Source organism: Heliangelus exortis, chromosome 2 (genome assembly GCF_036169615.1).
Source record: "Heliangelus exortis chromosome 2, bHelExo1.hap1, whole genome shotgun sequence".
NCBI classification, from domain to species: Eukaryota; Metazoa; Chordata; class Aves; order Apodiformes; family Trochilidae; genus Heliangelus; species Heliangelus exortis.
In genome coordinates this window covers 57,234,708-57,248,136 of record NC_092423.1, presented here as the reverse complement: position 1 = coordinate 57,248,136, position 13,429 = coordinate 57,234,708, and the positions used below count along the sequence as shown (strand labels likewise).

Sequence of the window (13,429 nt, the reverse complement as noted above, 5' to 3'; positions counted from 1 at the left end):
AAACAAGTTTTGATATTTCCCTTTGAAAACTGTTTTTTAGAGAAACACGGTTCTGCTACAGAGATAGCCAGGTTGTACTTACTCCTTTGATATACACATTGCATCCTGGAGGTCCAGGGGGTCCTGGGGGCCCAGGCAAACCAGGAAGGCCCTGGTAAAAGAAAGTGAAAGGAGGAACATTCAGACAGATATTTTCATATGCAGTACAAGTGAGCCTACAAAAAGATGGCCAAAGGCCTCAGAGGGTCCCATTTAACCAAGATGTTTTATGTTAAAGAGTTTGAGGGGAGGCTGAGAATTCATGTACAGAGACCAACTTGGCAGGTGAATTTTAATATTTAACCTGAAACACTCTGTGGAGAACAAAATCTAAGATTGCTGTTCCCACAGAGAAAAAAACCCAAACTGAAAACACAAAACCACTAAAGATTGAAACCAAATTAAAGGCATTGGATCCCTCATCCAAGGAAAATTAGGTATTCAAGACTGGTCTGGAATTTCCAGGGCTGCCGAGATTCACATATTTTCAAGTACCAGCCAGACAGCCTCACACTAATTAGTACCTTCAAGGAACCCTACTAGACTGGAGGGGTGACTGCCTTTACAAAAAAAAAAAAAAAGCCAGCTCTTTACTGTGTAATTTAAAAACCTGGCACCATGCTACGTCCATCTTTTACTCCACATCAGTGCAAATTTCTGTGGGGTGACACATATACTCTCATAATTAATTTGACATCTTACTTGACTTTATCTCCCCTCGGCACTCCAGGGAGAACTATTAGAACACGTAGCCTCTTTTGGTTACTTGCTTGCTTTTGTCTCCCAGTCTGATGTACTTCATCTACTTGTACTTGCTGTAATAGTTTCTGTTTGGTTAAGGCAGACAGTCCATAAAATGAACTTTAACACTGTTTGAAGATACAGATGAATGGAAAATCTACTTTAATATTTTCTGCCGGTGGCTAGTCATCTTTTCTGTCATTTTCTTCTGGTCAGAATTTGTCTACTTTGTCTGGTTTCACCTTCTAGAAACTGAATTTCTATTTACACTTTTCTCTAGAGGTATATGAAAATTTTAGTATCTTTCTTTGAATACATTTAGATACTTAGCTATTCTCAGTCTCCCTGTTAGTTGGACAAATTAATACAATAATCTCACTTATATTTATTGTCCAGATAGAAGATATACTTATGTTTTATAGTTGGTGTGCCATATATTTTTTTTCTCTTAAACAAAGCAGAACCAGAGGACTCATGGAACAAAATACATTTACAAGAAGTGCTCTACTGAAGTAGTTATATTGACTAGATCACCTCTTATGATCCCTAGACTTTGATTTCCATGCTAATGCATTAAAAAATACTTGTCTTTTTTTTTTTTTTTGCATCTCTGATGCAGATTAGCTAATGCGGTATGAGTAACAATTTTCTAGCACAGATTGACCCGTGACATCAGAATAACCACATAAATTACTTTGCTATTGTGAAACATATTGCTTTCAGCCAGGTTTAGTGTTGTATATTGCAGTCTTCACACTTGCCATGAGACTACTTGTATGAAGTCTGGAGAACAACAGAATTCCAGCACCAGGACCTTGGTTTATCACTTGTTATGCCATAAGTACAAATTGAGGGTGGGCATGGATATGCATGTCAGTTGTCATCATTCTGAATATATGTCTGACATGTTCAATTCTGGCAGCTAAAGCAGGTAGTCAGTATTAACAAGTACCTCCTTGTTAGCTGGGAAGATGCCACTTGGTAATGATATGGTCAAGTGCTGTTTGTAGCTATGCTTCATAGTTAAGGGTCTCTGGGCATAACATCACACCATAAGAGTTGCTACTTATGGAGTGGATCATGGAGTCATATAAATATAAGAATTGGTGATCCCATATTATTTGCTTTTTAAACCAGTGATGCTATCAGGTAAACGCACATACAGCTGTTACACCCAACAGCTGATATAACTATGTATATCTGCAAGAACTGTCCAGATTCTGTCTGATCTGCAAGAGCTGTCCAGACCTAGAAGTTGACTATTCAATGATTATTACCAGATGGAAAAAGTAGCAGAAATATATAATTATTTCTAGATCATTTCAGGTTTTTAGTCCTGTTAGCATTTTGAAGGAATTCAGATAAATCAGACTTGACCCAAGATTTTAACAGGATTTTTTTTTCACCTAATTGCAATACCATGAACTTACATTAAATGCTTTTCCTTTATCACCCTTCACACCTTTTAATCCATTCAGTCCTGGACGTCCCTGAAATAAGCAGAAATAGTGTAGTATGTGTAAGAAGCAACCTCCTCTATCTTTATTCCACTTAAGACCATAATACATACAGGACGTCCTGGAAAGCCAAGTTCTCCTTTAGGTCCAGTAGGCCCTATTGGTCCCTGGAAAAAAAAAGAAAATGTGATTATGAGGAATACATGGAACATAAATTTGACATATATTTGATTATTTAGAATAAGAGGCACAGTTTTGTATTTGTGTTAAAAATCAGGCTGCGATTGTCTGCACAGAACGCACTTCATGTCCTCTCTACTTGCTCTGCTGAGCTCTCAGAAGGTGAGGCCTGCATATAACAGTCTTGGAAAAGGCTGGTTACGTGCAGTGAAATCTGAATTCACACTATTTGTAGGGTGTTGAATTCAAAACTGAGTCACCATGTATCAAAGGAAAATCAAATCAGTAGAAATAAGGCAGTTAATGCTCAATGTTTTGTGCATTTCCTTTTCATTTGCTTAGTTTTTCTTATTATTCTTGATTCAGACTGAGAGGAAATATTTGCAGATGAGTTTGAGCGCCGTGCCAGGCTTCTACCTATTTCTTGCCAGCCCAGGTACGTGGATTTATGGGGCTGATAGTTGAAACAGAACAGGTCCTTCTTTATACAAGTGACTGACCCATTGGGTCTCACAACCTGATAAAAATGACTCCAAAAGAAAAGGCAAGTCAGCTACCTGGAAAAAGTAGTCCTGTACTGTGGATGATCTGTGGGTATTTGGAAGCAACTTCTAGGCAGCAAGCAAGTGGTCAAGAAATAGCAGTGAACTTGAGAATATCCAAAACTTTAATCTGCTGTCAGCTTCCTGAAATCTGATGAAACTACAAAGGTCTAGACAATCTCTCTATGTATAAACCTTTCTGGCTTGTTTGTTTGTTTTTCCTGTTTGTTTTTGTCAGGCTTTTTTTTTTTTTTTTCACTCTGGTGAAATGCTAAGAGATATTCCTTCTTGCATCATTAGCTGCAGTATGGTGGTCAGTGCAGATTTATGCTGATGACAGAAAGACATTGGCTACTGCACTGCTTAAAATTTCAGCACATCACTTTAATGATACGCTTAACAAAAAACTGCTAGCACTGTGACTGACACTTCAAAGGATAACTAGCAAACAATCAAAGAACAAGAGGAAATCCCCACCTTGCCACACACTTGCTCTTGATATTAAGGAAGTAATCATGTGGCAGAACTGAGTCTCCTTATTTACTGTACAGTTCTTTTGCCATCTTAGCTCTCAGTTCAAGGCACAGAGAGAGCACAGGCAAGTGAAGAACTAGAAAAGTTGCAGAAAATAGTCTGATGTTTATATTTGGATGATTTGTATGCTCAGAGTTTATTTATCTTAGCATTGAGATGAAATTCATGGATTAATTCAAATTTTTATCATGCCAAATATGAGGATGAGATTAGAGATGAAATTCACAAATGGTTAACCTGTGAACATACTGATTCATAACATCACCATTGTAATCAGAGTTTAAAGCTCACTAATGGTAGCTGAAAATGTCTGAAGATAGTAGGACCTGTATTTAACTTTTTTTCCTGTTCGAAGGTACTTTTTGCCCATATGACCAAAGCTAATGCCTGTGTCTAAAGCAGTTAGTTGTTTGCTGGACTCTGGCAGATGTGAACTTCAAGATTATGCACTCGAACTTTCAGAATTATTCAACACCCCCATCCGCTGTTGCCATCTCCAATACTGAGGTTTGAAAAAAATAAAATTCAAAACGTTGGGGGGTGGTTTTCTATTTCATTTTTTATATTTGATTCATTTTTTCGTTTTTGATTTATACTGAAATTTCCCTTGTTGGAACTTGTGCTAATTGGCAATTGTCTTCTTCCTGTGCAAGTCTGAGAAGGACCTGCCTTCATTCTATAATTCCCTCCCAGGCAGCAGCAGGGTGCAATTAAAGCTCCTCTCAGCCATATATCTTCAGGGCCACACAATTCCAGTTCACTCAGAGTCATAAGTTATTTAAGTTTCTAGCCTTGATGATATTTCACTGTCTGCTTAGACAGTAATAAATAAAAGCAGAATTTAAATTCTTAATCAAGTCAATAGTTTACAGCACCACCTATGTAACAAGCACATTCTTTTCTGAAGGATCATTCTGACACTGATCATTCTGAATCACAAATACTCCTTACCATCCCTACTCAAAAGGAATAAAAAGCTAAAAAAATTACATTTACTGTGAACCCAAAGCAAAATAGAAAAAGAATCCAGCCATCTAAGGAAATGTCTTACCATTGGTCCCACTGGTCCCACCACTCCAGCTTCACCCTGTTGAAGACAGACACACACAGAGCAATGAGAAGGAGAACTGCAGTGTCCATTAGAGGTGGCTGCTAACAAGGCCACCAAACATTCTGGTACATTCTATACAACATGGTATTAGCTCACCTTCTCCCCTTTTCTTCCTAAAAATTCAGTTAAAGATCCATTAGCGGCCATGATAGTTGCAGGTTCTCCCTTTTCACCCTGCAATTATCAAAGTTATTTTACAGTGTTTACAAAGTTGTTCTCAATGAATCAGAAGAAGTCAAAGCAGTTTTATTGCTGTTTGAAGCACAACAGAGTAGTCATGCTCCGATATAAAATATAAAGTGTTATCAGTGTGATGTGAGTACGGTGAAAGTCTGGTATTTTTGTGGCCTCAGATGTTTCCTTCTGAGCAATGAAGATGCTTGTCATCTGTTCATCGTTTAAAACATAACTGATAATTTCCAAGCCTTCCTATTACTTGTGAGAAAATAAGGTCAGCTACTTACAAAGAATAAGCAAAAAGTGGTTTGGGTTTTCTTTTTTTTTGTTATGCCCATGATTGTGACAACTTAGATGATCTTTTTTTTCCCCCTTTTTTTTTTCTTTTTCTTTTTTCTTTCTTTTCTTCCTCCATTCTTTTTTCTTTTTTTCTCCTTTCTTTTTTTCTTTTTTCCTTCCTTTTTTCTTTCTTTTTTCCTTTTCCTTTCTTTTTCTTTCTTTTTTCCTTTTCCTTTCTTTTTCTTTCTTTTTTCTTTTTTTCTTTCCTTTTTTTTTTGTTTTTTTCACTTGGTCTTTCAGCTAGGCTCCCAGCACAATCAGCTTCCAAGAAGTGATCACCTCATGTTTCATGTTTACCAAATTAGTTCTGATAAGTGCACACTGCACTGCGTAATTTCCGCACTGTGTCCGGAACGCCGGCTGTCAGCGTCTGGGGCATCTTCCTGCCACAACCAACTCACCACCTCCCATCTGACCGCCACCCCCTCCGCCCCGGGAGCCGCGGCCGCCGTTGGGCAGTGGGGTTGTTTCAGCACCAGGGACAGAGCCCCGGGGAGCAGCGGGCGGCTCTGCTCATGGGGATCGGGTGTGGGGAAGGGGAGGGGCAGCGGCCAGGGGGGAGAGGAACACGGGCTGTAAAATGCTCCAGCCGAATAACCTTATCCTTCCGCTGTGCTTGGTCATCAGAGAACAATGCAAGCCTCTTCAGTTATCTCACAATTAGATGAAGGGAACTCAATCAAATGTGAAAACCGAACAATTAACAACGAAATTTTGCGGCGTGTACTTTTCCTTATGCACTTTCTCTCACCTGTTCTCCTTTGGGTCCTTGTGATCCAGGCAAACCAATATCGCCCTTTGGTCCCTGAGGTCCCTAGGGAAAAACAAGTACATAAATCCATGGTGAGAACCGCTAAGAATACAGACCTGGGCCATTTGACTAAATGCAATTTTAAGTAAGTGCAAAACTTGAACTTGAATCACTCTGGTTGCAATCTAAGGACCCTTGCAGGGCTAAATTGCTGTCTGACTGAAAGCATTCTTTAAAACAGTTGTCATATGGGAAGAATCTTAAAAAGAAAAAACCACAAAACCCTAATGCTTAGCACAGAGTAGATGTTACATTCACAAAGAGAAATATGCAATAAGAGTGGAAATTCAGCCTAAAATTCTCTATTTCCTCCTTACTTTTTTCTCTCTCTCTCCACAATCATTCAGACAGACTGTTTTCTGGTAGAATTTCTGAAGCTATATTTTTAACAAATATTTTTAAATCTGAAATACAGATATATTTGAAAATTAGGTAATTTCTGTATCTGTTTTGTGGTCAAAGCATACCTGAGCTAAGAACAAGAATGGTCTTTTTTGTCTGTAGAAATTCTGAGAAAGACAGGCTGAGAATTCATTCTATCACTTTCTAAATGTTATCAGCTCTTTTCAAATTAAAAGTATTTTTAAGGAGTTTGCCCCCCTTTCTTTGGCTTTCTAAGCAGTCCACAATACCCAGAACTTAGTAAACAGCCTTCTGTAGAATTTTGGACAATTTGCTAGCATCTTGTCAACATCATATGTTAGCTTTCCCAGTTTTCTTCTTAGGCATTCTCAGGCAATAGAAAAAGGGTCTTTAGATCCTTACATATCATCCTTTACTGTTCATATGCACACATATGAACTGTAAAACAATCACAACAAGGGAAAATTATTCTATCGCATTATATAGAAAATAAAAATAATATACAGTCAGAAGCCAGATAATGTTAATACAGTGTGGCAGTCTGAGCATGATGGGTAGGTAGTATATAAAACACCTTTTGATACTATGGTTATGCAATGCTTCCATGGTAACTCTGGTATGTTATTATGAAAAATAATAATTGTTTCCTAAAGATTAAAAAAAAAAAAGAAAAAAAAGGTAAGCCTCATAAGACTTTACTGTACTCTGTAGTGGTGACATAAAAATTCTGCAGAATAATACAAATACATACACATAGGAAGATTACTTTCAGAAGTCCATTTGTTCCTCCTAAATGGAATTGGTCTTTTCCTTAGTAATTTTTCATCAATTACATTTAGATTTATCTACAGAACTGAATCTGTGATAAGCAGAAATATGAGATGAGCATATCACAGTGTACTTCATTTCCAGCAGTTAATTTCTACCACCCCTGTTGATTCCATAGAGACATGAAGTTTCCCATATGAAAAGTCATCAGACTTTGTCTAAATTCTGTACAATATAAATTTTGTAAATATTACACTGTATTGAAAACTACTTACTTAAATCCAAGGAATACAATACTTACAGGAAATCCTGGTAGACCTGGTTTGCCATCTTGCCCCTGCAAAATGCAAAAACCACTCTTACAAACCCATATTATACACCTGCAAAACAGAATGGAAAAACCCATTTTCTGTGGATTGCATAAATTTTTAGTATCAACACATCTCAAACTGGATTAATAATTTCATTCTGCCAGTGGTAAAGTCGTAATCACTCCACAATGTCCTATGCTACTTTTTCTAGTATACTAACATTTCCTTTCTAAAACTGAAGGGACAGAGATACAGCAAAGGCTGAAGGAAGCTAACGTTTTCCATGTATGACAGACACGTAACCTTAATTCAGCTTCCTTTGAATCTTTTTCAGAGTCCAGAACAAAGATCACAGTAGCCCTCCAACCTTTGCCAATTTGTTCTTGGTTGTCTGTGGGCAGAAAATAGCGTGTGATAGTCTGTGAATAGAAGGATGGCTTTAGATTTGTACTGGGAGTGTGTGAGATTGCCCCCACAGTGGCAGACACGCTTCAGTTCTAGCTCAGATCACCTGGATGTGTACTTGAGCCACTGTGAGACTGCACCTCTTTCCTGACTATGGTGTGCTCAGATGCTGAGGTTCAAAGACCTTTCCAATTGCAACTGCTCTTTGAGCAACAAGACCTGGTTCTTTCTGTTGGGACTAAAATTCTAAAACCTGTTACAAACCAGTGCATTTCTGCTTGGCTCATAAGCCTACTCATCTATGTTGATTTGAGAACCTGTCATCTAAGGCTTCAATGACAACTACCTGCAGCAGTAGAGCCCATCCAAGAGGGCTTATTGTGGCATCCTATGATATCCAGGGACTATGAAAACCAGATCTTAAGGAAACACAACAAAATACTCTTCCATGAGAGATGTTTTACCATAATCACAGCTGGATGCAGCCACAGTAATATGATGTTGTCCTATCATGTGACAAGTTGACAAGAGGAACACTAGGCAAACAGTTAAAGGCTAAAAGCTGCTATTGGAGGTAATGAGCTTCTTCCCAGTTCACTGACAACTGTAGTAAATACTTGTTTTGAGACAATTGTATTAAAAAACTACATAGTATTTTTTCAAACTGTGACTATGTGGAGTGAAATTCTGTTACCAGGTACACATATTCTAGTTTTTCTTGTTTCTTCAGGGGCTGAATGTGAAGGAGAAAACTGTGCCCACAAACAAGAAAGCAGATAAAATAAAATACACAAACAGTCCACAAATGAAACTATCTGTGAAGTAAAATACTTCATTGGGGAAATTAAAATTTTGCAATGTGAAATATATGGTAACTTTTTAGACAATTTTGAATAGACCTGACAGCCTGGAAAAGGTAGATATCTCATTGGATCCTGCCCTAGGAATTTTAAATCATTACCAAGAAGAATTCAGAATTTCTAATATCTGACTGAACTGTTTTGCAGCTATACTCCTAGTTGCAAAACAGAACCTAAGATTTGATATCTGTTGTCTACTCATGAAATTTCCAGCTCTTCATCCACAGCTATAGTTGTTGTGAGACTAAACTTACACACAGGAGCCTAGCTGCAGTCTCAAGCAGAATACTTTATCCCAACATTTTATGACTTGAAAATCAAGAATAGAAAAAAATAATTGAAAAAATGCTATGTAAATCTTTCTCCCCATTTTTGCATTAGTTCCATATTCCTGTCATTTTGAGAATATAATTCAGACTCAGAGTTAATCCAATGTCTTTCTTTCATATAAATGTATAAAAGCAATTAATTCACATGGAATTCAGTTCAGCCCTTAAGGCTTTCCACAGAGCTTAGTGTTGAAGTTTAGCAGGAACTCAATTTTAAAGCACAGGAAACTCGGCCTTAGCTGATACTTAAAAGGACACATTGAAGATACAACAAATATGTAGATTTAAAAGTGCAGCACATACTCACTGGAGGCCCAAGAAGTTCTTTAATTTCAGTAAAGTTATAATTTCCATCTGTACCACTGAGTAGTAACTAAAAAGTGATTAAGGAACAGGTTATTTCAAATACTGAACTGATTAACTAGGGCACACATACATTTTTAGGAATGTATAGACAGCTAAAGCATCCGTTATAAATATGGAGAGAAAACCACAAATAAGAAAGCCACGGAAAAGGCTCTCTACTTCTAATTTTTGTTGCATTTACAGGATAACAAAAACTAGCATTGGTCTTACACTTTTTATGTAAGGATCTCATAATGCTTTCAAAACTTTAAGTAACAAACACTAATTTTTAATTTAAAATCAATGACACCAAAACCTCAAAAGGTTTTCCCTCTAAGCTCTTCACCAACCTCACAGCCCTCTGGACACTCTGTAGCAGCTTTATGTCCTTTCTGTCCTGCAGTGCCCAAAGCTGCACCCAGTGCTCCAGATGGGGCTGCACCCGTGCACAGCAAAGTGGGACAATCACCCCCCTCACCCAGCTGGCAGTGCCCTGCTTGATGCACCCCAGGACTCTGTTGTCCCTCCTGGCTGCCAGGGCACACTGTTGGCTCATGTGCACCTTCCCATTGACCAGAACCCCCTGATGCCTTTCCACAGGGCTGTTCTCCAGCCTCTGACTCCCCAGGCTGTATGAATATCCTGGGTTACCTCTTGCACCTTGTCCCAGGTGCAAGATCCAGCACTTCTCCTTGTTAAATGTCATATGATTGGCAATTGCCCAGAACTCCAATCTGTCTAGGACTCACTCCCCTTAATTTGGTGTCATCTGAAAACTTCAAGTCCTGCATCTAAGTCATTTATGAATATATTAAAGAGAACTGGCTCTAAAATGGATCCCTGTGGAACCCCACTAGTGACCAGTTGCCAGACTGGTGTGACCCCATTTACTCTGACCCTTTGAGCTCAATGCCTCAGCCAACTGGTCACCCAACACATTATGTGCTTGTCCAGATGGATGCTGGGCATTTTATTTAGAAGGATACTGTGAGAGGCAGTATCAAAAGCCTTTCTGAAACCCAGAGACATAACATCAACTGGCTTCTGTTGGCCAGCTAGGTGGGTTACCTTGTTATAGAAAGAAATCAAGTTAGTTCAGCAGAGCCTTCCTCTAATGAACCCATTTTGGCTAGGACCAATGCCTGTGTTTGTTTCAAGGTGTTTTTCTTTAGCTCTCAGAATAATCTTCTCCATAGTCTTGCTAAGCACTGAGGTGACACTAACAGGCCTGTAGTTACCAAGGTCATCCCTGCTGCCCTCCTTGAAAACTGGGACAACATTTGCCAACTTCCAATCAAATGGTACCTCTCCAGATTCCCAAGTGCATTGAAAAATCATTGAGAGAGGTTTTGCTATGAGCTCTGCATGCAGCAAGACGAACCTCTTTTAGGGCACGGCGCTCCAAGGTCCAACCAGGTGTTCCAGGAGAAACTCACAAATAGTGCTCTGAGTCTAATGCTCCCAGGGCTGACCAGCCTGGATCAATGCTACTGCTCTATAAGCGGCCTCCCCTCTGGCTTCCTCAGGAGTGAGCTTTATTGGCCCCCTAATCCTGCTCATGCGCAGTAGGGGCCCACCCTATTCAGGCACAGGTGGGCTTAACACAAGCTCATGCCCACTACCTGGCAATTAGTGCCACCTGGTTGCCTCATTTCACTACATCTGCATCACCCTTGGATGAATCCCATCAGGCTCCATCGATTTATAAGGATCCAGCTGGAGCAGCAAATCCCACACAAGTTCAGGGCTGACTGGGAGACTATCATTTGCATAGTCATGGTTCACTTGCCCAGGGCTCTGGGGATGCTCAAGCCCATCATCAGTGCTGAAGACAGATGTGAAGAAAGCATGAAATGTCTCTGCTTTGTCTATACTGATATTTATGAGGTGTCTGTTATCATGAAGTAATAGACAAATGTTGTTTCTGGACTGCCATTTGCCATGAATATATTTTAAAAGCCTTTTTAATTATCCTTCACAGTGCAGGCCAGCTTCAACTCTAGTTGGGCTTTAGCTGCACAGACTTCTGCCCTGTAGTGGCAAACAGCATCCTGATTTGCCTCCCATGTTGTCTGTCTTTTCTTCCTCTGGCCATACACCTTCCTTTGGAACCGTAGTTCTAGTAGAAGATCTCTTCTCACCCAGGGTGGCCTTCTAACTTGCATTTTTAAAACAGGACAGTTCAGAGAAGACTTTCTGACGAACAGCAGGAGGCAATAGAAGAGGCAGAGAGACAGCAAGCCTCTGAGACCCGTGGTGCTGCTAGATTCTGTGTATATCTGTAAATGGTTAGGTGCCACTGCAGATCTCTCTTTTATCTTACCATGTCACTTTACAGTGACAGAAGTGTTCCTGAAGGTATCAATTCCCTCAGTTCACACAGGGATGAAGTTAAATGAGGAGGAAACCATGGTGCACTTACTTGGTGTTGACAAATCCTGAACAATCACCTGGGGAGTTGTGAAAAGGTCTCAATACAGACCTTATAGTTGTATCTAAGATCTGCACCCATTTTCCTTCCTATTCTGTCTTTTGAAACCAGATCAATTTGATATAGAGGCATATCTTTAAAATTTAAAAAAAAAATTTTTTTTTTTGAGGAGTAGACTTACAATGTTAACAGCAAAGTTGTCAGTTTGGTAACCATGTGTGCCCCACTCTCTGTAAGATGGGTTACAGATACATTAATACATTTACACAGAGACAAATACACTTACCTCAGGTGTTGCTATGATTTTTCCTGGTGGCCCTGGTGGTCCAGGTGGTCCCACAGTACTGTTCCCATCTTGTCCTGGGTCACCCTATTTCAAAAGAATTGCAGGTGAAAATCCCTTTTACTAAGTATGACACTTCACATAGGTTTCTTGGAAAGAATGAAATCCACACAATCTCACCTGAGGTCCTGGGTCACCTTTCTCCCCCTTTGGACCCTGCATGTGATTAAAAAAATAAGCATAAGTGATTTAAAAGGAAAAAAAATGTAAGTGTTCTTTCTCTAGCTTCACAAAAAGCACAGCAGTATCCCAGCTCTCAAATCACAGATGGAACCAGTCAATTTCAACTCAGACCTTCTGAGGATTTAATGTTTCAAAATATTTCCCAGCATGTCTGTCAGAGTTCACAGATGACCAGAAGAAAATGGGCTCTGAACATATTATTTAGTTGGGGATTAACTGAGCAAGCTTTTCTTTTACTGCACTGAAATCAGCCATGTCTGGCTTCTCCTTTTTTTTCAGCATTAAACACCTTATTTGTGTCTAGGACACCTAGTAGCCCGGGCAAGGGAATACAGGTGAACCAAACAGTCATTTTTCAGGCAAGTTATTTCTAAGCTCGGTGGGTCCCTCCATACAACACAGTGTGCCTTACACATAAAAGAGGAAGGTGAAAGAGGATGAGCTGCAGGAATTCCTAGCAAAAGAGCTCTGTAATTCTCATGGCTGTTAAGCATGAGATACATTAAAATTACCTACGAGCCTGTTGGCTTCCCTCTGAATAAAAGCAGAGCTGGTTTCTGCATAATCAAAAGCAAAAGGTTTACTGAAGAATTGGAACTAGACTCTGGAGATGCCTATATCACTTCTGACTGATGAGGGAGGCAAAAGCAAGAGACATTCTGCTCTTGTGTTTGGTGTCAGAAGTAACTGCTCCAAGTTAAGTAGGATGAACCTAGGCCCAGCTCTCTACACACTGCTAGAAAGTACTGCCAGGGCTCCTGCTGATCCTTAAGATCTAGATTTGGAAGCCTGCATGTATTAGGTTATCACAGGTTATGATAGCCCTACTCACCACATGTCTGGGATGTCCAGCAATGCCAGGAAAACCTGGTTTTCCATCTGTACCCAGCATTCCTTGCCACAACAAATTCATTGTCATTCTCTCTTAATTGTAGGTAGTTTCCTACAGACAGAAGGCTACCCCTCTTGAGGGACACATAGTAAGATTCTGAATAGCCTAGGGGACAGGTTCTTGGGGGGCTCTGTGGAGTCCACCTGTTTCCCCCTCTTCAGAGTAGTTTTTTTCATGCATCTACATTCAGGCTTCTCCACTGCTCCCACCTCTGCTTAGCACAAGGGTGAATTCTGTTGCTTTCCCCCAGGGTGCATTTTGTGGGTTC

The 13,429-nt window shown here is 39.7% G+C and overlaps 1 protein-coding gene across 1 annotated transcript in view; it reads right to left on the bottom strand.

Annotated features, from left to right (window-relative positions):
- Positions 1–13,429, bottom strand: part of COL15A1 (collagen type XV alpha 1 chain) — a 113,571-nt gene that overhangs the window by 26,222 nt on the left and 73,920 nt on the right. The window contains 10 exon segments of the mRNA XM_071736270.1: positions 79–151; positions 2,211–2,270; positions 2,351–2,404; positions 4,545–4,580; positions 4,701–4,778; positions 5,872–5,934; positions 7,364–7,399; positions 9,275–9,340; positions 12,030–12,113; positions 12,207–12,242. Coding sequence (XP_071592371.1) covers positions 79–151; positions 2,211–2,270; positions 2,351–2,404; positions 4,545–4,580; positions 4,701–4,778; positions 5,872–5,934; positions 7,364–7,399; positions 9,275–9,340; positions 12,030–12,113; positions 12,207–12,242 — 586 coding nt within the window.